Source organism: Aythya fuligula, chromosome 5, assembly GCF_009819795.1.
Source record: "Aythya fuligula isolate bAytFul2 chromosome 5, bAytFul2.pri, whole genome shotgun sequence".
Classification (NCBI taxonomy): Eukaryota; Metazoa; Chordata; class Aves; order Anseriformes; family Anatidae; genus Aythya; species Aythya fuligula.
Genome location: NC_045563.1, coordinates 6,895,134 through 6,920,820, shown reverse-complemented (window position 1 = coordinate 6,920,820; position 25,687 = coordinate 6,895,134). Strand labels below are relative to the sequence as shown.

The window sequence follows — 25,687 nt, the reverse complement described above, 5'->3', positions numbered from 1 at the left end:
TTTATGAATGGTGATTTCATCTGTATGTGATTTGGGTATATTCTGTAGCACAACATCCTACAGAGTTTCTGAGTCAGCATCCACTGCTTCCAGCTTCTTCTCTTAAATTAGTTATATATTACTTTAAATTTAGAAGGAAAACAAGTATTTTGCTCACATTTCAGTGGAAAAATTATACTAGTCCCTGTTATTGAATTCTGTCTTTTTAACTGTAGTCTGCAGCTGCTGAAAGCAGGACTAAATTCCGTCCTGTGTCCACCTCAGAGAGCAAATCCATTAAGCAATTTTTGTGCACTTCAGAAATGGTCTGTTTTCTGTAAATTATGTAACTGTGCTGAGTATGCCTGTAAACCAGGTTTTGAACTATGCGTATAGACAAGGACAATTAATAGCAAAGGGTTTCAAAACATTACATTAGATAAATTATATGTTAGTACGAAATGCTCTGTGAGAAGGAAAGCATTTTAAGGCAACTTGTTTTATACATTTTAACAGCAATATTATATATTGCAGTTAATTTTAATTACATCTAAATATGTAGAATTATTCAAAAGCAATTCAATGAAAATGCTATAACCTTTCTGAGGGATGATTCTGCCATACAGACTTCTGTTACAAAATGAAAACAAGGGAATGAAGACAGGGACTCGTAGGTCACATTTTACTCTACATGAGAAATGTTGGTCCTGTTTAACTGAATATGATATGTGAGGCCAAAATAGGGAAATAGTCTCTGACCCCAAAGAGCAATAAGTTGGATAAATTTTAACTCCAGCCTGTGTTCCCAAAATAGAGCAGAGTGAAAGTTGCAAGCCCTTAAAGGAAGAAGTATGAAAATGTATATTACCTTTCCTATCCCCAGACTGTAAAATCTCTAACCTTCACCAAGGGGCTGCTTGAGGTACCCGAAATCAATAAAGATAATACCACTGACCAATTGATTCTCATTTTCTCTTAATAACTACTGAAATAAAGAGCTTGAAAATCATTGGGAACTGAAGCAAATGGCTTTCCATGTACCACGCTTCAGAATTTGAGGTGCCAGCCACCTACCACACGTTGTGGCCCTCGCCCAGGGCCTCATCTCCCATGTGGTTGTAGCTATTTAAATGTGCAGGTGTCCAAGGGGTCAAACCCTTTCATAGCCAGCAAATATTTAAATACAGACATAAGCATAACCCTCTACTTAAGTTGATGTGTTTGTATTTAGAAACAGGCTTTTGAAACTGCTCAAGATTTAGAGCCAGGTATTTAGAGGTTAAAAGTCTCAGGAAACTTTGGGTGCATTTTCTGAAGGAACGTTGCCTTTCACGCTGAAGTAGAAGTGTTTAAACTGTCTTTAAAATGTGATCCTCAGTCCCTGGAAGCTGGCTTTTATACAGCACTGCAAAGCCATGGTGATTAAAAAAACAAAAAAAAAAACAAAAAAACAAAAACACTAAATGGCATCAGCTTTCAGTGAGACTGGAGCTCCTATATAATTTAGGAAAGATCCTCAGAAATATTTAGTAACCTGACCATTAGTTAAGTACCTCTAAGTTCAGGAACTTTTGGAAAATCCATTACCAGCATCTTCAGCTACACCAAGACCTTTACAATCTGGCTTTTATGCTTTGTGACACTTCTCAGGGCAGTCTATAAATACATTAAAAACCTGGGGCTATTGCTAAGGATGCTCAAGTACCTCAGATATTTTTAAAACTTTTATTAGTTTTCACAGCTGGGAGCTGATGTTAGCTTAATCAAAAGCATAAGAGTTCAGGAAGAAATCATGCATATGCTGAACAACACCATGTAGGTGTTACCTTTTAACAAATTTGTGCTGCTGTTTTTCAGGTAAAGGCGATGTGTTTGGCGATATCTTCTGGAAGGAAACCAGTCTGGCCCATGCGTGTGCCAATGTGCGGGCTCTGACATACTGCGATTTACATATTATTAAACGAGAAGCCTTGCTTAAAGTGTTGGACTTTTATACTGCTTTTGCAAATTCATTCTCGAGGAATCTCACACTCACCTGCAATTTGAGGAAGCGGGTAAGGCAGCTGCTCTTGTTTTCCCATTTCTTTCACCAAGAGATTGCACACTCCTGCAGACTGTATGCAGTGCTGAACAACCCCCAATTTACTCTTGATGTTTTCAGGTCATTGCAGATTAACTGGCCTTTCAATAAATGCTGTAGCTCTTTGTTAATGATGGCTCAATAAAAGTTAGCCATAGATTTGCAGCCCTGAGAAGCAGTCCAGGCAGCATGACATGAATTACTCTTTCTTTTCAATTTCTTTTCTTTTTTCTTTTCTTTTCATTTTTTTTTACTTTCTGTTACATAATGTATGAAGTTATATGTTACAGTATGAGCGAATCTAGATTCTAGATTCCTCAGAGGTGAGGTTCAGTCTCTCACCCGCCAAGATATAGGTCAGAAGAGAACAGCCTGATGGATCTGCATGGCGCAGACCAACTAAGAGAAATTTATTGATGTTAAATAAATAAAATGTACTCAGCAAAAGTATTATTTTAATACCTGCTTCCCGCACTTGCATAGTTGAAAATTTTAATATGGCAAGGTTAATAAAGCTTGGTAGCAATTTTACATTCACAGCTCACTTTTTAAATCCTCCTGCTCATTTTATAATCAATCAGCAATGCTCACTATCCATTAGTCCTTTCAAAGAGCACTCCATCTAAAAATTAATTAGCTATAAGGACGTATCTTGAAAACAGGTTAAGGGATTCTTTAATTCACATTGCGGCTCCAAAATTTAATCTTTATGATGTTTTTTTTTAAGATTGAAGAGTGTTATATAAATTTCATTTGCATAGAGAAATCTCATAACAATGATTTATAGATTATTGAGCATTAACTGAGACCCTCTAGCTGCTGAAACATTTTTCTACAGCTGTACCTAAGGGCATCTCACCTAATAATGTACTGAGGCTACCTTGGTATTTTACAAGATAATTTCAGCCTCTGAAGCAACAGGAATTGAACAGAACTAGAATTGTACTTTTCTGGGTATAGTTTCTCCATGGTCACTGGAGCATCTTACAAATGTTTCTTTCAAAGGAGATTCAATTTTTGGTGCATTCCTTGTGCTCATTAATATACCAAGTATGGCACGAAATACCCTTGGCAAAAAGCAGATGCAATGGGATTATGGTCCTACTCTGCCTGTGCAGGAGTCTGAAAGAGCTGAATTATAATCAGGTTTGGTTCCAGCTTGTCAGCTTACCTCTGACTTGAAGCTTGTTAACTCCACTTCAGACCTGAGGAAGGGCTTTGGGGCTTGAAAGCTTGTTTGGGGTTTCTAGCTTTTCGCTTCTCTGTTGATAAGATGTTGTCCAGGCTGTGACTTCAGCATCCTTCCCTTGCCATCTCACCTAACTGTGACAAGCCACCAGCTCCAGTCCCAAGATGACAATTCTGCTCAGACCTTCCTGACTGTGATTTCATGGGACAAGACAATGCCACATACGCTGCCAGAATGTATTCTTTCTTTCTTAAAACTATGAACCTGTCACTTCAGCTAACTTCCTGGGAATCCCCTGCCCCCATTAGCATGACAAGGTTGTGCACAGCTAAAAACACATAGATAGCTTTTCCTGACAGGGCAATGTGCTGGAGTCCAACTCTACAGTCCTGGGATGCATCTAGGGCATAATTGCCTGGCTGTTTTTCCATGGATTTTCTTCTCTACTATGCTCCTTGTTTTGGGCAATTTGGTTTCCTGCAGGGTCCTGGAAGAGAGAGTCACACAAGTGGAAAAACACTCAGGGAGTTCAGATCCCCAGTGCATAACTCAGTGTTGGATACATGGATTGTGCCATGCTGGCAGTGATTCAAGGTAATCACATCACCTTTAATAGCCCATGTGGAGTGGTTCTTTTAGAGGGCAATCATCTGTTTCCTCTTCAGTGATGATCCCTACTTTGGGATCATCTCCTTTCTGTTGAGTGTTGAGGGAGTCCTTGATTGCTAACTTTTAAATACCTAGGGTACAACAGATGAACTTCACCTATGATATCTCCTACAGTGTTGCTCAAGAGCTATTTCAGGAAAAGTCTTACTCCCAGTATTGCAGTAAGTTGTGCTGAGCCAGAGTCTGCTTTGCAGAAATTTTGGGTGTTGTTTATAGATACAAAATAGATTATACCACTTTCAACACCAGGGACACAATCCAAGTCCTGTTACATAAAATTATTAGTGAGATTGTTTCAAATGTTATATCTACTGAAACTATATGTTATTCCTTGTTGGGCTCGGAAGGGTTTGCCTGTGAGTTCATCTTTTAAGAAAAGCCATGCCATCCAGGACAGTTTCATCAGGCAAAGAGAAAGCAGTGAGAGCGGGCTGACAGAGCTGCACTGTACTGCAGCAATTTGTGCTGAAGTCACGTAATCTAAATGAAAAGAAAATCATTGTCTCCTTTAATTGATTTCAATAGAAATATACTTAACGCTTTTTCTACATAGTCATCACTTGTAAGGTTTGACATTTAATTATAGCAAAAATACCCTCCTTGCAGTTCTGTGCTCAAGAAAGTGGCTGTTTGTTCTCACTGTCAAAAATATATAGACAGAGAGAATTGCTCTTTCATCAGGTCTGCTCTTCTAAATATGCATGCGTGCGTGTGGGTGCATACACACGCGTATTTGTGTTGCATTGTCCCTCAACAAGCACTTAGATGTGGTCTATAGACTGTGAAACAATTTAAACGTTCAAAAGGCTAATAAATTAATAATAGTACTGAGCAGAAAAGGTTAGTTCCACATGACAGGGAAGAGAAAGTCACACTAAAGTGGGAAAATAATGTTTTCTCACTCCCAAATAACATTTAGAGGCTTGGCATGTTGAATGACCTATTTAAGGCATCTGCTCAGCATGCTATTATCAACTCTGGATTTTTGTTTTCTTTTTCTGTGCATTAGGTAGCTCAGCCATCACGCTGCATTTATGAGCCCATAAAGTGAGCATGCTTGCTAGCTTTTCAGCCCGCAGTCCTCTCTCCTGCTCAGGGTGACGAAGTGACTTTTAATCTGTAATTGCAGAATGTTACAGGGTATCTTGTTTCGTGCTCTGAAATCTTTATGGCACATCTAACATCACTAATGTACACTCCAAGGCAGAACCAGGACTTTGAACTTTTTTTTTCAAATAGGGAAAATAATTAATCTGGTAAGTTATTCTGTAAAATCACAATGAGATTACATAGCTGCCACTGAAGACTGGAAGTAATAAAGCAGAGTTTGGGATGAGTCTTCAAAGAGTTAATTACTGCCTTCTGATGTTGGAAAAGAATATTAATAATGCCTAATTCATTAAGTGCCTTTCAAGATTTCACGCAACTGGAGTGAGGGCCTCTACAAGCTTAAGCCATGGAGCTTGGCCTAAGGAAGGGGAGCTAAGACAGATTTCCAAGAGACCCAAACCCGTACAGATATATGTATATTATATTGATGGTCAAAATCAGGAAGGAAAGCCTGCATTGTGCTACCAGTTGTGTTTCCACAGAAAACAAGTCTTCAGCTGAGATATTTTTAAAGTTTTTTTTTTTTTTTTTTTTTTTTTTTTTTTTCCCTTTTCTCATCATTTCTTCCATTTACACCAACTAATGCACCATCTCCAGCTAACTGCTGGACCACTGCAGTCTGTGGAAGTGCAGGAAAAAAAATCAAACCGAAATTTCACCCTTCTGAAATCCAAGCTGAAATTCTCTTTTGCTTAAGTAAAGTAAGCATTTTCCCCTCATATGGTCACATACTACTGTGAGCAAAATGAGCTGTGTTAAATGAACCTGGAGCGGCCAGGGATGGGGACAATTGGCCATAGAGGGTCTCTGGCACATTTGCTCCTGGAAGGTGTGCTAGGAATGAGCCAAGGAAATGTGAAGAGAAACAAGTGCCTTTAAGGCAGTGAAATACCCTCTGGAGAGGTTTAGTTCTCTTCCCAGTGATATTCTTAAAGCCAGGGACAACACTGTGACTGACTGATGTTATCTAATTCCTCCAGCACAGTGTGAAGCTCTGAGGTGAAAAAGCAGGTGAAGCCATTACACTCTCTTAATACAAATGTCCTGTTTGTCTTTCTATTTCAGGTCAGAATAAGTTCTTTTTAAATTGGCTTTCTGTTTTTGCTTGAGGTTTTAATGAATCATGTGTTGTTTCTTGAGTGAATCACACATCATTTCTGTGTCACGTAATTTTTGAAAAAGCTTTATTTCAATTTGAGTTCTGCGTTCATGTCTCCTAGAAGTGAAGGTTGTACCAGGGCTCATTCGGGATCCCCTTTGTCACCTTTAAGACTCCTTGGATGTCGTGCTACATTAGCGAGTGTCCTGATGCAGAAGCAATGTCAGAGGCAGAAGGTGTTGCTCTGTGCACTGGCCCCTGCTCCTGCAGGTTGCACTTGTGCTGGTGAACTTGCAGATTTTCGCCAGTTTTGAGCTCTGAAAGCTATTTCCAATAAAGGCAGCTTTGCTCAGAGCTGTTTGCACTTTGCCAGCTGGTGTTCCTTCTCAGTCCTGACTTGCTCACATAGGAAGGGATCAGACCATGGTCTTTGGGTAACACTGACAAACAAAACTAGGGGGTAACAGCGAAGCAGAGGATGCAGGGTACCTCCTGTGCCCCTTGTCCATCTGCACTGGCAGGTTCATCATCCATTGCCACCCCTTTTTCCATTGTCACTGGGATCTTCCCCCATGTGGGGACAGCAGACAGCAGGGGTGACAAAACCTATCTGGGCAAAACAAGTTTCTCTGTCATTATTGCTGAAGAGAAGCAGGAAGAGGAATGTGGTGCTTACAGAGCAGCTGTGACTAGTATGGAAATCAGCTGGGGGGGCTCTAGTGGGGCCCTGGGCCCCTGTCCTGTGCTGGGGAAAGTGCTTACTGCCAGGCCTCATCCACCTCTCACTTCTGGTACTTTTCTTCTGCATGTGGAGTTTATTCCTCTGCTGGTTCAAGCCAGTGGCAAGGGTCCCAGTGAGATCACGATCAAGCCTCTGGAAGGGCAGATCCAACAGATCAATTTCTATTACAGCTTATATAGCCAGCAGGCTTTTGGCATGGCTGTTAACTCAGAGTTTTGTTTGCAACTCAGTGGCTTGCTCAAGCTTATTGGAAATTAATTTGATCCACTTCTTGATGGCAAAGCATATGGTATGTTACTTTTCCGTGTCCTTCCAGGGGACTCAAAGCATCTGCAGACCCTCTTTGGTCTTTTGTTATTTGTATTTTTTCTTCTTTTTATGTAAGTGTGTTGTTCCAGAAAACGAAGTCCTATAGCTATAGTTTAGCTGTAGCTACAGTTTAGCAGGATCACAGACCAAATAAGTTACACCTTCCAAAATCAATACGGTTTCATTTTGTTGGCATCTTAGCAGACCTTGCAGCCTCCATTATGCTCTAAGAAGCTTTCACGTAACACAATTATTTTTTATTGTTTGACCTTATTGTATTCAGTTATCTCCAGGTATGCTATTATTCCCTTGCTATACTTCCTAAAGGACTGTTTCAGTGATGTAGATTTGGCACCACCTCTGGAGGTGTCCAGGTGTATATTGGATGTGCATGGGACCCAATACGGCCTCAGCAGTGCACCCATGCTGCCCCTCGTGCTGCAGGGAAGTCCACGTGCTCCCATGGGTGCGGGAATACCAGACCTCAGCTTCAGACTTTTTCTGCTGCTCCTTGCTCCTGTCTCCTGCTCCCGAGTCATTCCTTGGTCTCCTCTTCAGGGGCACAGGGATTTGAATTTGAAGCAGTCACAGCAGGGAAGTCAGTCCTTGGAGAGCCGTGCATGACTTTGCTAGGTAGAAAAGCAGCGTAAAAATTCAGAGAGAAAGCTGCAGCAGCATTAGCGTCACCCCTCCGTGCCTCTCTGCCAGCCAGCATGGGATGGCTGTCCCTGAGCAGAGAGATTGCTGTATAAAAGCTGTCAGGGGGTTTGCTCTCTCACTTTTCTTGGTAGCTGTGAACCTGACTTGCCTGTGTGCCTCACTCCCCTCCCTTTCCTTTTTGCCACTTCATCATCTCTCTTACAGCCCTTGCTCCTGGGCTCAGCTTGGGTCATGCAGACAGGGGGGAATTGGGGGTGTGGGAGCAACTGCACTGCTGAGCCCTTCCCTGCAGGCACAGAGGTAGCACAGGGGTCTTCTCTGCATCCTCCTGTGGCTGCAACTGTGTTTGTAGATGGTGGGGGAGTAGATAATAAACCTAAAATCTCTCCTCTCCTTACCACCTCAAGGGCTTGCGTGTCTGAGTGAGCATTTAAATACCTGAAAATAGGGCACTGTGTATCACCTGGGGTCTCTGGGATGTCTGGGGTAGTGCAGATTTATGGCACAGCCTGGATTAGTGTATTTTGCCTTCAAACTGAAGGCAGTTGCAGAGATTAACCAATGCACTGTTATCTTTAATAGTGTTTCAGAGACACGTTAATCCTACAAGGTACCAGTAGACCCCTATTCTATTTTGAATATAATCTCTAAGTTAAGTACCTTTTTCTGAGGTCCTGGTTGTGCTTCTGTAAAGAGCAAGAGGCAAAGCACCACCAACTCTGTTAGAAGTGGGATTGAGCCCAATCCTAATAATCCTTTGGCATTACAGAGGTAGAATTATTTTTTCATGGGCATGCAGCTTCTTTCTCCGTCTAAATCTAAATCAAAATAGCTTTGATCTCATTTGTAAGGCCATTATTTTACTGTTGTTTTTTGTTGGGAAATGCAAGGCAATTTAGTATACTTTTCGTTCAAGGATCTTTGAACAGTACGGTACGGCTGCAGAAGAAAATTGTATGTGCTGATGTGCTGCTTTCTGTACAGAGACTCAGCAGCTGTTACACAAGGCACTCTGCTGATTTACCCCAGCTAAATGTACAGGCATCTCTTCTTCGTGCAGCCAGGGAAATGCAGACGGAGTGATTTATTTGTGTGCGGACAGATCGTTCATCAGGAAATGTCAGGGATGGGCAGCATCCGTAGGAAAACAAAAGTGTAAAACGGCTATGTTAGAGGGAAGATCCAGACTGAGAGTGATTTACTAATGTGCTCTTTGTGGATTAATACCATTTTCTTGTTTAGAAAGCTGCCATAATTAAGAGACTCTCCTTAGTTCACTCAGAAAGCTTTCTGCAGGCTGTCTGTTAATATTGATTCAGGGTAGTGTTGCTTGCACAGGACTTGAATGATGATAAAAATAAATCAAAGGTTTGCTATTTTTAATCTTGTAAATACTAAAAAATAAATATTTTGTGTTCACATCCCTTCATTGATTAAATTTGATGCTTCTAATCTCTTCCAGGCACTAAAGAAAGGGAGGGAATGCGCATGGTGCAACAAGAAGCAGCATTGCTGTGTCATTTTCAATTGCCAGTTAGGAAAGTTTTTATCATCAGCCCCTCTGAGCTTTGATGTGATGAACATAGGCACGGGAGCTCAGCCCGCAGCAGACCCGAGTTGATCACCGTCCCTGTGTGCCTGAGTTTCCCTTGTGGGCAGTTACTTTGCCAGGCTTAGCTCTGCGGCAGGCTGTCTTGGGCAGGTGTCCTAATGAAGCTGCTCTCCCCATGGTTTTGTATGGTTCCCCTGGTGCCTAATAAACTATGAGGCCAGCCATGGGCTGACAGGGAGTATTATATTTGTGGTACTGCTGAGAGTAGACAGTTTATTCCGTGATGTCCTCGGTGTGTCCTGGGAGCTGTTGCTGCTGCAGGTAGCCTCTGCAGGTAACCTCTAGCAAGTGGGATTTGCACAGAAAGTGGGGACAGAGGTCTGTTGTGATACCTCACACACCTTCCAGACAGCTCACTCTGACCAATGGATTTCTTGCGTGAGTTGCTGAGATTAATTACCACATAGATCTACAACTTCTCCAACACAACTGAAGAAAAAGGGTGAAACATTACAAAGCTGAGATGTTGAACACCCAGTTCTCTGCTGGCTTCCATCATTGCTTGCTGGAGTTGACTGCCAGTTTCAGTAACTCAGCATGACTTTCAAATATAAAAATGAGTTTCTGCACCTGAATTCTCACTCCCTTACACCTTTCTTCCATAAGACTGGGAATGCCAGCTGCAAAGCACCCAAAGCCATAGCTGGGGAGAGAAAACTTCTGCCAGTTCATTGGGATCATATGAATGGATGCCCATAGGCTTCACAGGGAGCAGGCAGAGCTTTAGCACTCACCTAAGAGGGAGTTTCCTCTCCTAGCCCAAAAAGGGATCAGTTTTGTCCAGTCTAGAAATAACAGTAATGATGTCACAGCTGTTTTGCACCGGAGATAGCACTAATTTTATTTTTGCCTCCCCTTCTCCAGACAGGTTTTTGTCTTGGCTTGCACAAAAAGGCTCCCCACGAAGCCCCTGAAATGCTGTGAAATGCTAAATAAAACTCCCTGCATAAGGTCTTTCTTTTCTGTGCAATTATAAATCCATCCATCTATTGTTTTCCAGCAAACACTTCAGAAATGCGATAATACCCAAACATGCTGGCTCAGCATGTGATAATCATTGCAGTACTGCAATTCCTAGATTTACCTTGCTTTTAGTGCTATTTTGGGGCTACCTTTGAGGGCAAGGAAACTTTGCCTGTAGGTAAGAGTTAAATTGTACACAAAGGGCAAGAGGAACTTGGTGGAGAATTATTAATCCAACTTGTTTTAGTTAAAAATAACCCCCAGCCTGTCACATCCAACTTAATGATAGTTGATTGACTTTGCCTTTTCTAATTGTCAGCCAGTCGCTGTGATTAGCAAGCTGCCTTGGTTTAGGTCTTGTGAAAAGGAAGTCTGGAAGAGCGATTTTTTGAGGAGCTGATTTACATATATGCCAGAGGTGGGAATGGTTGTCAGTAGGGACAGGGGTATTCTGGGAAGAACCTGAAATAAGCCAAGTCCCCTGTTATTGCACTTCTGAGCAATTTGCTGAAAGGCAAAAAAAAAAAAAAAAAAAAAAAAAAAAAAAAAAAAAAATTAGTTAAATTAGGAAAGAACACTTATTCCTAATCCATGTTTTTTCCTCCTATTTTCACTTTTCAGTTTCCACAGCCCCTGGTCTTAATTTGTTTCCCTTCTTAAAGGTAACAAAACAGAATACAGTTTTCGGATGTAAGGTACTGTTAGAGCATAGCATACTCAGTGATTAAACTCTGTTTCTTTTAACTCTATTAATTAAACTGTCAGTGATCCTTAAACTTCAGGCCTCCCCTTGGGCTTTCAGCTGATGGTTAGATTGTTTTATTGGTATTCGGCAGAAGACATTTCAGTTGATGGAAAGATTTTGTATAGAGCTTCCTACCTAAATATTTCTATTGGTCTACTGTATATCTGGGGCAGGCAGCTTACTTTTCTGCACTCTGAATACACAGCCCTCTTGGAAATAGTCTGTTGGCCTCTGCTTTGTTTTTGTGTTTTTTCTATGGAGGATGCTCCTGTTCCCAGAGGAGTAGGCCTTGGCTTTGTCTGACAGCCCATAAGACTTTCTAAATGGGATATTTCTATTGGTCAGCTGTAGTGTAGCATTTTTATCAAGACAAGCCTTGCTTTCCCATTTGTACCAATCGCTTGCCCCTTGGTGCGTGGGCATGCAGGTTTCCATCTCCATGTTCCTTATCAGAGCATCCTGGCTTCTCAGCACTTCATTTCTAGGTCTAGCTCACCATTTGTACCGATTCTGCCTTCCTCAACTCCTGCCATTGTAATGAATTTCCATCTCCATCATGTGTCTAAGGCAAATCCATTTTTAAATGGAACAGTTGTTGGGAGTTCAGAGCAGCTCAATTATGAATGACCTCCATCCCTCTCCCAGGCTGTATTAGCCCTCCTGCCAAAGAAGGCTGCAGTAGAAAGGTAAATGGAGGAACTGAATCATGCATGCTTTTCATGTGTTATTAATTATCCCTGTTTCCATTTATAAAAAGTCGTAGCCAATAACTTCAAGATGTTCTACAAAAGTACATGAATAATAATTTACAAGCACAACCCAGCCATGCATTAATATACCAAACAGATGCCTGGCTGATCAACATGAACCATAAGCTGTAGCTTAAAGCATTTGTCAGAAAGTTTGAACCAAGGCCCTGTGGTCCATCAGTAATGTGTCCCTTTGAAGAGCTTCCTCTCAGACCAGTTATGCTCAAATTCAGTCCAATGTCTGCAGTTGCTAATAGGTAAGGACTCTGTTGAGACACAGATTGACCTTGCAAAATCCCCAACAGCTTTGTTTAACATTGTTATAACCTGCTTGTGGGCAGATGCTCTTGTCCCATGGATCAGCCATGGGTGGAATATCTGGCACAGCTGCACATCTTTAGGTATTCTCCAGCACCTAAGGGTAGGTGCCAGACCCCGCTGAGAAGATTCAGCCTCCTAGTAGTGTCTGAGCAAGATCTTCCTGGAAGAAGGTGACTGAAGAAATGGTGTCTACTGTGGGAAGTTAGGGGATAGCTGCATTTTTCAGGCACCAGAAAATTTTCAACTCAGAGGAAAACAGAGAGGATGCTTTAGCCAAGGTCCCAGAGGTCACAAGGCGCGCTGGGAAATGAATGCAGCATCTGAGATGAAAAGGTAACACAGCCAGAGATCTGTACTTCTGTCTGGTGTCGCTCTGCATCATTGCAGCACCATTTATCGTGTAGCAGCTGGTGTTTTGTTAATTGTGTGTGCACAGGGAGTGGTAGAAAGGATACAAACAGTGTGTAAACAGGGTGCAGCATAGTCACTAATGGGGAACTACAGAATCATCAATGTTATTGATTGCAAAGACCTGTTATTTGTCCAAGTACAGTTGTCTTTTTTCTTTTTTTTTTTTTTTTTTTTTTTTTAACTAGTCCCAGGCACGGGTAGGGGACAAATCAACTGGACTGACTCCAATTTTACAGGAGGAGGTCATTTCTGATCACTTTTAAAGCCAGATTTGCCAAAGTATACAATACTGAGGATTATAAACTAATTTGTTTGGGTCTGGAGCAATGAGATAAGCTAAGGCTGCAAAAACAGCAGGCTCAGCCCCTAAGGAGCATCCTGTGTTAGTGTCTAAATGCATGGATAGGAGTGTAAAACAGTGTTGATGAGCTTTGCAGAGATCCACATCTAGAAAAGAGGCAGTGACTGTGATGTTGGTATTAGGGAAGATCACCAAGAATCACACGAAGAAATTTGAAGGAACTTTTCCCTGAGAATAAGCTAAATGCTGGGACACAATAGAATGATACCCACAAGTAGGATATAGCCAGATCACTAAAATCCTCCCCAGCAGAGCCTTAGCTTACTGACATGAAAGCCCAGGGATTGATTTAATGCAGTCAGCATGTAAATGGGAAGGAAATGGCTCTTCACCACACCATCTGTTTATCCCATCCCCATACCCCTACTAGTTAACTCTTTTGTGCTGTCTCTTCCTTTTGGTGATAATGTTCAGAAATACATGCAAAGCTCACAAGAGTCACCACTTGTTGTGTTCCTCAGTCACATCTTCTGAGGTTAGAAATGGTCCCTTTGGGGATAGTCGACACATTCAGTCCTCCCTGGGTGTTTGTCATGTAGGCAACCCATTGTGTTTGCCTGCAAGAAGCTCTGATATGAGTGTCATCAACAACTTCATTTCTGTGCAAATAGCCTTTGGGGAACAGGACTCTTCTCTCTGTGTTGAGGTTTGTCATGGCCACCGTGGTATTTCTGTGCCATTGGAGGTACCTCTCCAGTTGGTGGATAGCTCTCCTCCAGGCTCTTCTGGCTGTGGGTGGTTTCCCTTGACTTTCTGCCCAAGAAAAGAGGAGCTGTTCACTTGTTCAGATTCAGGTACCAGGAAACATTACCAATATCATTGAAATGTAGTCTTTGCTCTTTAAAAAAGTTTTTATTTGATTATACCATAAATTGAAGGCCCCTGGTCTGCTGATGGTTACAGATGTCTCTGAAAAACTGTTTCCTTTAATCTCTTGAGCTAAAACACTTTCGGTGGCAGCTCAACACCAACCACTTTTGGCTAAAGGGAGATTTTATCCTTGGTGTGGGTTGCACATTCTCCTCACAGAATATTTCTCCTTGGCTGGATACTTTTCAATGTTTGTGTGCTTATGTCTTGGGTCTTTTTTTCTCCCCAAGAGATTCCTCCCCACTGAAGCACTAGCTGGGAGCATATTAAAGGCAATTACAGCATGTTTCAACAACCAGCACTCCTTACTCACATGCTGCCAACTGAGAGCTCTCAGCTGGGAAAATTTTAGCTCTTGCTGAGTGAGATGTTTCACTTGAAGAATCCCAGGGATACTTGTTAAGGTTATTTCAGAGAGCATTTTGTAGTTAAACGAGGTATATATTAAAAGTTTAAATAACCTCTTGGTCTCTCTCTTTTTTTTTTTTTTTTTCTTCTGTTAAATTGAGATTTCTTAGTGGCTTAACTGAGTTATTTTGTGTCTGTTATGCAGTGGGCTGACCCTGTCTTTCAGTTAGTGAATGATCTGCCAGAGGTGTTCATCTTTGCTGAGTCTTGATTTCAGCTTAGAAGAATTGCCAGGTCACACTGGCGGTGTGTTTTGTTTTGTCCTGGCATCTCTGAACGGAGAAGCAGAAGAATGGGCTGGTGAATTGCCCGACTCATTCTCCCTTGCAGTGTCCCTGTGGCTTCATTTGCAGGGTGTCCCATGGGAAGGTCAGCATGGGGATATGTCCAGCAGTCATTTGAGCTTGGGCTTCATCCAAAAGATCTGTGGAAAGGGGGTGATCACTGGCACCATTTACCTTCCACTACTCAAAAGCTAGACTTGGTTGACTGGCAGATTCAGTCATCTCTGGTAGAGCAATAGGCTGTATTTATGGGTCAAGAAGGAAAAAAAGTAATTTCTGGCTGTCTGAAAGCAGAACCACCATGAGGTTTGGACCTGAAAGCAGATTAGAGCAGATCTGCAGCAAAGCTAATTTATCCTGCCCTTCTGCAGGACAGATACTAACTACTATGTGACACCAGGGATCTTTGTACCCTTCTCTGTTGTGTGTCATAGAGTTACTCTCCCTTCAACCCTACAAGTGTTTAAAAGATCAGGTCCTTGATTGGGTTCTAGAAGCAAAATAGAAACAAGCAAATGATTGCCCATCTACCAGCCTACATCTGCTCCACTCAAGAATATTGCCACGTCTGTGAATTAGCTTGAATCTGGAATCAGTGGCTCTCCCCACAAATCTACTAATAGTATTGTTTTTACTATTGCAATAGTCTCCACTATTGGATCTGCTTCAGGTGAGGAATGTCTAACAGTGACAAAGCAGCACATTTGATGTCTCTGTTTTGTAATATGGATAGATGCAATAAGGTCTGATGCCCTGGCTTTTTGAGGTACATAGGCTTCCCATTGTCCTTTTCATTCGGGTCTGTTGTTCATATGTTCTGCCCTTTAAAATTATTTCTTCATTTCTGACTCATCGTTTCCAAACAAAACTGATGGTGTTCTACAATGCATGCCATTGGAAACACATTGTTTTAATTGAAGCTCCCACTGTAAAAGCTTTTCAATAAATTAACAAAACCTTGAAAATGATGAAGTGAATGGATAGGGCAGCTAGTAGTACATTCCCTATAAAACCAGAGTTTCTGAAAGCCAGTTAGAATGTCTTCACTGTCAGAAACAAGGCTGATAGGGAGGGATGGTTTAATTTTTTTAGACCAATTGGCGTAGCTGAAAAAATCTACAAGCTTTCAGTTGCAAATCCCTTTTTCAGGTCTGAAGACTTCAGATTAAATTTCAGGCACTTTCTAGTCTGTTGAAGTAATATTTAGGGGAAAAAATAATGATTCCAATTAATTTAAATTTCCACTTAAAGTGGAAGGAAGCAAAAGCTCTTCTTTTGCTGATGCGTTACTTTATGAATGGAGGGTCTCATAGGCGCTTATTGAGACTGGTCTTCAGACAGAAAACAGTAAAAGGCAAAAACACAGAAAAAAATATGAATTCTGCAAATGCTAGGAGCCCATATTCTGTGTGGCTTTGTGCTAGAAATATGCAGGAACACCGGGTCTGTCACAAGTAAGGTTGGCCAGAAGCCAAACAGTAAGATTTTGACATTTTTTCATTGTAATAGAAGCAAGACCTTCAGAAAACATTCACTAAAGCAACAGAGATAGTGCTGCCTGCCCCCCTTCCTGCTTCCAACACAATGCTGAACAGCAGTAAAGTTGTCCTGGACTGGATTTAACTGCAATTAAAGTTAACCCCTTCCAACTCTCAGCTATTTGAAATCTAGGTCTGTAATTCCCAAACTGGACAGCAGTGAAAAGAAAGTCTGTTGTTGAAACTAAATAGAATATTTATATAATATTGACAATATGGACCCTTATATTTGTGTATTTAATCTTTTTGAAGCATGGATTTTTCTATTATGGGGGTCTGGGCTGCCAACTTCTGCTCCCTCCCTCTCACGTCCACCAAGGAGCTCAATGACCCTGGGCAAGTGGTATGACCTCCCTGTGCCCTGGTTTTGGCATCTGGCAAAAGATACAGCACCACAAATCCTCTCCCATATAGGGAAAGAAGAGTGGTGGATTAGTACTGCATATTATTATTGATGATTGATTTTCTGTTCCAAGCTAAATCAGGCTGAAGAGCAGCTTGAAAAGTCTTTTGGCACTTTTCCCCATCCCAGAGAGAACCATTTCTGCAGTCCGCCCCGAGCTCAAACCACCCTGCTGTCATCCAAAGGCTTTGAACTATCTTTCCCTGTTCATGCTCAGAAGCATATCACTCTTAGGAGATACTGTGCTGGGCAAAGGGAAAGCTGCTTTCTTTGAGGAGTTTCTTTCTGTAATCATCTGTAATAAAATGCACAGACCATAACTCATCCGCAGCGCAGCAAAGCCTGAATCAATTGACAGTGCTGCATGCTGACATTTCACTAGGTCGTTGCCAATAGCAGGTATTGATCCAGTGGCCAGTATAAGTTTGTGCGGACCAGGTCTGCCTGATCTCGTTGGAAACTGTCCTCTTGAAGAGGCACTGCCTGCCGGTGAGTGCATCACACCACAACCAGGCTGGGAGGCAATGGGAAGCTCCCTTCAGCTCCTGAGCCCTGGGGTTCCTGCTGGTGGTGTGGTGGCAGGATTGGTGGTAGCAACGTGGTCATGGTGCTCCACTTGGTGATATGTGTCACCAGTTATTTACATCAATGTGGAGTCCAAAAAGTTGTGGGAGGGTTTTGGTGTGGGGTGGTCTTTGCTGCGGTTCTCCTCCAGATCCAGTGGAAGAGCTAAGCACTAAGCCTGCTGTATTTTATTCAGAAAATGAACTAGGTCCTGGTTCAACAGAATATTTCAGCTCTTTGGTATTTAGTTTTCATGCTGAGTTCAGTCTAAGGTTTAAGGTCCTGGAAAGGAATTGAGAAGCTAAAGCAGGGTTTTTTTGCTCCCCAGTTGTGATGAGAACCCCATAGAAGGAACTGTGCCTCTTTGGGTCACAGTCACAGGTAAGTCTCTTCAGAGGCAGCACAGACCCTTATTCGTTTCTGCAATGGACTGACCCTAAATTATGCCTGCAGTAGGTCCTAGTAGAAGTATGCCTTAATGCATAAATAAAGCAGTCTTGCTGGTTCATTGTTTAAAATAACTGTCTGTATGTGGAAGAGGCATTTTGCTGTCTTTGGAGAAATAGATCTGAGTCTGGCTGTTCTGCAACATGCTAAGACATCTGCTGTTTGGTTACAGCAATGAAAACAGAAAACAGTGAGGGCAAAGCAAGAAAAAAAGTGATTATTTTCAATTCTAGCGCCTTGTTTAAAACCTGTGGCAAAGCTGCCCATATCCAAAGGTGCTCAGTGCCCTTCTTCAGCATCCTTTTCCTAGCAGGAAAACAGAACCCAGCAGGCATCAGATCTGTGCCTGCAGCAGCAGAAAATCCATGCATTGTTTTCCCCCAGTGCGCAGAGAAAGGGGGGCCTCCATAAGTGCCAAAAGTATGGACAGAAGGTGCTCAGGTTCTGGGTGACTCGACAGGCTCCTGATCCAGGAGGCTCACCTGTTCTCAGAAAGTGCTTTATGGACGTTGTGAATGTATGTGGTTGTGCAAACGGAATAAGGAGCTTTGATGTTTCTTTTGGAAATCTGACTCCTTAGCCTCAAAGCTCAGTATACACTTAGTTAAATGTGTAATCACATCATTTTGCAGAATCAGTGCCCATCACCCAAGCTGTGTGACTTGCCTGATCTTTCCTTGCTGAGCAGGTGTCAGTGCTACCCTGAAACAAGGTCTGACAGATCTATCAGGGCATTGGAAAGGCCCTCATGTACCGTTGCAGATTTGTTGTGCACTGCCTCGGATGCCTCAGCACAGCAGACTTAAGTTCTTCTTCCTGAACTGAAATCCTAGGAACACAAATGTCTGTTTTTTTTGTTTGTTTGTTTGTTTGTTTTGTTTGTTTTTATGGCTTCTCTTATTAATGAACTGCCTCAACTTTGGCATTAAGACAAAACATTGGCCTCGCTCTGTTACCAGCTATGAATTCTAGTCTCTCGGTTGTAAATAGTTAGCAGTGATGTAGGGATTTCCAATTAACTGCAGAAATGATGGCAGTATCATTATCCTCTCTTATGCTGGGAGGGATGGATACACAAAGTGACAGTGTGATTTGCACAAGACCTCCCACTTGGCCAAAGGCCGGACCAGCGGAATAATCCATTCTCCTGAATCCCAGTCTAGTGCTGTATGTGTCGGGCCATGATGTTCTTGGGAGGTGACAAATGGGACTTGGATCTCTTCCTGCTTCTCTCCTCTTCCTTCTTCAATCCAGACTTGTGAAGTAAAGCTGGATGACTTCAGATCCATATGAAATAGATGGGGCGAACTCTCAACCACTCTCTTTTTAATATGCATGCTCGTTTGCAAATGCAGATCAGCCTAATTGACTGTCAGCATGCACAGATGTCTCTCTGCAAGAGTAGTTGGGTGCCATGCAAATTGATTGCGAACACAAAATGGAACCAGATTAAAATTTGACCTACAATATTCAATCTCTAAAGCATGGAGCAAGCAGTAGCGAGGGGATGGAGGTTCTGGGCTCCGGGAAATTGCTAAATGGCTGTTTTGGGGTTCTTCTGAAGAGTCTCTCCCTTGCTACATGCCCAGCTTTTTTTTTTTTTTTTTCAGATCAGCAGCTTGGGGAACACAGATCTATATTAAGTAATGATGAAAGGATCAACCTTTTTCTTGCCCATAAAATGTGATTAAATTTCCCTTGAAAGGGTTTTTTCAGCTTCACAGAAATAATTCTTGCCCTGAAATGACATCACTTTGTCATTTGTATTGGAAATATTCACCTCTCTTACAAGTCAATTCAATAATCAGTTATGAGGAAACGAGAATTCAGTTTCTCCATAGGAAAATTAAAATGTGCTTGGTAGCAAGCTTTTGCTTTTGCATGCTGCTGTATCTCTGAAGTCAAGATCAATAGAAATTTTCAGAAGGGTTATTATTTACTGTTTCTTTCAAGCAGCCAGTAGACCAACCTACAGAAATCTTCTTTTCCTCCAAAATCCAGCATGAAAGACTGTTTAGTGAGACATTTCTATCCCAGAGATTAACTAATTGCTCAGCAGTCAGTCATTTTCACTGCACAGCCAAGGACAGTGATTCCTTTCCCACATGCAGATGGAGCAGTGGTTTAACAGAAAGCAGTTCCTGGGACAGGAGGATTAAGGAGAATTTACTGCATAGCAATTAAAACCGTTGTTAGAGCAATTTGTTTTTGAGGCTGAGTTTCACATCAAAGTAAAGCTATCTGTCTGAGGAGTGTATAGAGCAGAACAATAAAGCCATCATTTCAGGCCATCCATTCTGCAGCCTCGGTTGGAGTGCAGATTAATAAAGTGAGCTAAGAGGACAGAGAGATTTACAGGAGTAAATTAGGTGAAGCATCCTAAATGCAGTTTACATTTAGAAAGAGGTGCTCTGGCTTTGATCTCTGCTTGCTCTCGCTTATTCCAGCTTCTGCTGCCCTCCCTTTCTGCCAGGTTTCTCATCACTGTCAGCCTTAGCAGAGAGTTTCTGACCATGCTTCTTGGTTGCAGAGAGTCTGGCCAGCACAGGACACCACGGTCAGAGGCTGCTCTCATGCACAAGCCATACCCAAAAGCTGTTGATGGAAGATGGGTTGGTGCCAGTGCTCCTTGCTGGCTCTTTGCTGGTGTTAGCTGGCCTTGCTGGCTCGGTCTTCCCATCAGAGCTGTCTGCTCAAACCTCCTTGCTTTGCCTTGACCTAGGAGGAGGCATTGCTCCAAAGTCTACCCTGGTGTTAAGAGCCAAAAATGCATCTTGTGGGCAATGCTACCATTGACCTCTCCATTTTGGAAAGGTAGGAAGCCTGCAATGAAATAGGTTTTCAAGGCAGAGAACCAGACCGGAAAGTGAATCCATTCACAGTGCGTTCCAGCAGTTTTTGCATCCTTCCCAAAGGAAGGATTGAATTGACACTGCCTGTTTGGGTTTCTTTGGCTTGATCTGAGGCTCACAGGCCAGACTTTCAGATGAAGGACAAACACAGAAGGCCCATGGTCTTCTATCACACAGCTGCATTTCACAGCTCTGCTAGCCCAGGGATCCGGTTTCTGTTGAATTACAAACAGAAAGACTCACGCTAGGTTATTTCATGTGTATTCATATCTTTCCCTTCTTTCAAGAGTTAAACTTTTAAAATGTAAGTTCATGTAAAATAAAAGGAAAAAAAAATAACTTCTTAAAAAGTTACATTAAAAAAAATATTTAATTTCTGAAAAAATAATTTTAAGAAATTTTTACCCTGTAAGTATCAACAGTGTATCGTGTTCTCTATGACCTGCCAAGGTTTAAAAAACTTTGCTTTTTGACCTGCCAGCCTGGCATGGTCCTCTGTGCAGTCATCGCTCATCCTCCTTCTGCAGCTTTTAAAATAATGGTGCTTATCTGGAAGGACTGGCTGGTGGCTGGGGCTGGGTGGGGAATGCATCCCGGCTGGGAACTGGCAATACCCCAGCATGCTGGAGGGAATAAAAATAGCATCAGATGAAGGGTAAAATGCACACACGCACACACACACACACACACACACAAAAGCTTTAAGGGAAAGCTTTCTGAAAAGCCTGCTCTGAACCCTGACATTTGCACTGCTAGAGGCAGGGGTTCAGATACTTCTTACCCAGCATCACATGGAAGGTGTCTGGATCCAAGTGACTTGGACAAAGCTCCCTTTTTAGACACAGAAGACAAACAGGCATTTCAGGGTACAGCGTGTCTGACCTGTTTTAGCAGCAAGCTGCAGGTGAAATGACTCACAGCCTCCAAGTTTTCTTTCCCTAGGCTGTGCGTGGCTGCCGGAGGATGAGTTCAGTCGCAGACACTGGCTTTGTTAGGTGAACCCTGGTCTGAGGGTCTGTGCTCTGGAAGCTGGGTGTGTTTTGTGCTTTGTTCTTAGAAGCAGGAAAATAGCACAGTTGTCTGAGCACAGCATGGATTAGGCTATCCCATGTCCAAATCCTAGGGCTGACACAAATTCGCCTCCCTTGTTAGCATGAGAAAAAATGGCAATTACTGTTCTACGACGCACTCCAAGATGTGAAAATTAGTAGTGTTTTTTTTTTTTTTCAAACATCTTTGCAAAAGTTTGTTTTATGTTGATCAGTTTAGGCATGAATTAAGCATTCATTTGTATTATTTTCAATTGTATTTGTTGCCTTTTTTTTTTTTTCCGTTGTTCCCAAAGAAAATGAGGTATACGTGATTGCGGTATTTGTCTGTTGTTGGTTGTATCATCAAGAACTTTCAATCCCATTTGCCCGCTTCAGCTAAGCTTGTGAGATGGAGGAAATCTCAAGGATAATTAAATTCCTAAAAAAAATTGGTTGCTGGGTAAAGAAGAAGAGATCTAAATTACTGCTTCCATTAAGGAAAAATCAAGCAGATCTCAGCTGTTCTGTGGTGTGTTCAGGAGTGGCTGGTCAGTGGGGATCACCTGGCTGTGCTCGCATTCCTGTATGATCTCAGCACGCAGCTCCTGCCAAGTGAGATCGCCCTGTGGGAGGGCACAGGGCTTATTGTGGTGCTTGCATATAGAAAGGGCAGGTGATATACGTTTTAAAACAGGCTTTACTGTGTTGCACGGATATCTTAGTTTGGCTGTTAATACACAGAAATACATGCTTCTGTGTTGGGAACGTAATATAAAATACAAATACAATTCTGAAGGAAGGAGTAGTATTGTCTTGTAACCACCTTCCGTGATTTTACCTTCAGTTTTTGAGCTGACCATCTCAGAAAGAAGGGTGAGGCACCCTGCTCACTGCCAAGCTTTGGTCTTGTAGCTACCACGTTCTGGAGGAGAGGAAGGGGGACACAGAGTGGGAAATGGGGACTTCTGAATTATTAGGTACCTCAAGGGAGGCTGTAGCGAGGTGGGGGTTGGCCTGTTCTCCCACGTGCCTGGTGACAGGACGAGGGGGAATGGGTTTAAGTTGAGCCAGGGGAGTTTTAGGTTAGATGTTAGGAAGAACTTCTTCACTGAAAGGGTTGTGAGGCACTGGAACAGGCTGCCCAGGGAAGTGGTGGAGTCACCATCCCTGGAAGTCTTCAAAAGACGTTTAGATGTAGAGCTTAGGGATATGGTTTAGTGGAGGGCTGTTAGCGTTAGGTTGGAGGTTGGACTCGATGACCTTGAGGTCTCTTCCAACCTAGGAAATTCTGTGATTCTGTGATTCTGTGATCTCGAGCCAGCTGCAAGCAAGCCTTGAGCTCTTCAGTGTGGTCAAAAAATGGGTGTTTTTCTGTAATACAGGCTGCATTGCTGAAGCTATCTTGGAAAGTTCCCTCTCACTCACACCACACGTTCCCTCTGCTGCTGCATTTTCCAGTTCAGCTCTGGAGCTGTGCTGTCAGGTGGATTGCTGGCATGGTCCAGGTTACAAAGAACCCCATTTATTTCTTCTAATTTATTAACCTGGATCATTTCACTGATCTGATTTTCAGTGCTGCAGGGGAGGGGCACAGTGAATTGTCTCCAGGGCCACAATATTGAATTAAAGTGCCTTCCAGGTTGCTCTTGTGTTAAATAAGAATAAAATCAGAGTGTTCTAGATAAACACATTGGGTTGTGAGTAACCAGATGGGAGGACTTCTACAAGACATTAAATAAAGACAGGATAGTTAACTCTGGAAGAGATATTTCAGTGGTGACCAGCACCCACCTCATCCTGCACATTAATGACTGCAGCACCAATGCAGCCGAATGGCGGGGCTCTCGATCCTGCTTTTCATGTCCATATGTAGCTGTGGGGTGCTGAAATGTGGTGTCTTCTTTGAGTTTCAGTTTCTGGAGCCAAGTCAGGCCAGTTCTCATGGGACAAGGTGTCCCCTTGCTGCAGGACTTTGACCTCTCTTCCCAATCAGGTACCTTTGTAGGATGCATCAGTCTGGGCACCCAGTGTTTATTAGTCACTGGGAACATCTTTACATTGGTAGCTTCGTGTGGCTTCCCCTCTTCTTCCCTCAGTGCACACCGGCTATGTTCATCACCATCACAACTCTGTGCCTTTTCATGCAGGTTTCTATGAGGACGAATGTATGTACACCACTAACAGCAGCAGTGGGACCTTCTAGGAATGGGACACAATGATCTGTACTCAAACATGTGCTACTTTTATGAACTTACTGTAATTCTTCAACATTAATTAATTCACGTACTTTAATTAATTTGTCCTTGGGCTGACTTACTAAGAGGTCTTTGCAAATTGAACAAGGTTGTAGAGGGAGGATTTTTGAATTAGTGGTACAAAAAAGGCAACTGAAGACGGGTGCCTTTCAAAACATCTGAAAAAGACACAGGTTTACCAATTAATTCTGCAGTAGATGGGGATGAGAGGACTTGTGCACATCTCGGCATTAAGCTGGCTGCCCAGCCTCTCATTGCTGCTGCCCACCTCTGCATGTATACAAATTGGCACCCCATGGGAACAGCTCCAGCGGGAACATGCCCATTGCTTCAACTTTCTGACATCTGTTAAGGTGCCCCCTTGGAACTGACGATGGGCTGGGGTCACCAACACGGTGAGTTACTTCTCATTGTGGTGTGCAGGGAAGGGAGATTGGGGTTAAGATCAAACCGAGAATCTCAGGTCACCGTTGTCTCCTCTCTGCCTGCCTCATAGGTACCTCAACCACTGCAGTTCCCAGGGCCGACCATTAGTTAACTTTTACTTAACCTTTGACAGCTCGATAAGTAATGAAATCCCCATTACCCTTCCTCCTCAGAAAAATACATTAAAAGAAAGAAAAACAGGAACCTGGTCTTATGGGACAGGATTTGTGATGCATTGGGACGGTCTTTCGCAATCCCATCCGTAAAGGAAATGAAGTCTTACACTGAATCCCGGTCACATTAATGAATTTAGCCCTTGCCAGGAGACCCGAGTGTGGCTTTTTACTCCTTGAGATGTGCTCTGCTCACAGTTAATTCAGTTTATTCTGATTAATTCCTTTGGGGTTTGTGTCTGTTCCCAGGTTATATGTTTCGACAGGCCTATGTGTAACCTCGCTGAAAAGGGTCAGGGACAACTGAAATAGCTCATCAAATTAAAGATTTGAGAATAAGTCTCACTCAAATCACTGAGAAATGTCAGATTGCAGGAGGTGTTTTTCTGGGTTTATTTATAGAGAAAAATAGCCACCAATTGTTATTAGACAATTAATATAATTGAGTCTCTGTGTAGACACATTTAATCCTAATTTGGCTTCAGTTAAACCACTGTGGAAGTGGATTAAATCCAACCACAAGAAAACATTCATCAATATGGAAAAATGTAGTGCAGAATAACTATCACTGCTAGAATTCAGATCCTAGCTTTTTTCCCAGTTCTTTGCCTGTGTAAGCAGAACTTTCTTTTCTTTTACTTGTACATATTCTAATGATATTGATATCGAGTAGTCCTGACTAAGGCTGGATTTCTGCTGTGCTAGGCTTGGCAATCCCTTCAGTAGGGGTGGACATCCTGGAATAGGGACAGTCTCCATGGGGTGACTCAGGAGTGAAATGGTTTCCTCCTGGTGATAGAGTGGATCAGCAAATGGAAGAGGACCAAGTCCCTGGTCACCAACGTGCTGCAATCTCTCACTGTCTGCTGGGACCGTGGAATCATAGAATTATGGGATGGTTTGGGGTGGGAGGGACCCTTAAAGATCATCTAGTCCAGTACCCTCAGCTTGAGCAGGGACATCTTTCCCTAGATTGGGTTGCTCAAAGCCCCGTCCTACCTGACTGAGCTCTTTCACTGATGGGGCATCCACAGCTTCTCTGGGTGACCTGTTCCAGGGTCTCACCACCCTCACTGTAAAAACTGTCTGCCTTATAGCCAGTCCAAATACGGAGAGATATGGTCTGCCTGTTAATGCATTTCAGAGTGAAAAAGCACATAGCAATTGCCTGTGAACACGTCCAGTTTTTATCAGAAAGCTGAGGGGGAGCTGGGTGCTGTGAATCCACCAGCAACTGCGGCCTTTAAAAGATGTCTGCATTGGAAATACAGCTCCAGCAAGCTCAGTCCTGAGCTCATGAGTCCTAGCGAACCCCAGGATCACCCAGTCCCTGTGCTGCTGCAGAGTTCAGCAGGCTTGCTTCTTCAGAGGGGCTGCTGGTATCATTCCAGGGTGTAGCACTTGCTATTACAAGCAGAGAAAGAAGAAAAGATTTAC

General features: G+C 42.6%; 1 protein-coding gene across 1 annotated transcript in view; it reads left to right on the top strand.

The window, feature by feature from the left end:
* KCNH5 (potassium voltage-gated channel subfamily H member 5) overlaps window positions 1-25,687 on the top strand; it is a 153,210-nt gene that overhangs the window by 124,069 nt on the left and 3,454 nt on the right. The window contains exon 10 of the mRNA XM_032189293.1: window positions 1,837-2,033. Coding sequence (XP_032045184.1) covers window positions 1,837-2,033 — 197 coding nt within the window. The remainder of the gene's footprint in view (window positions 1-1,836; window positions 2,034-25,687) is intronic.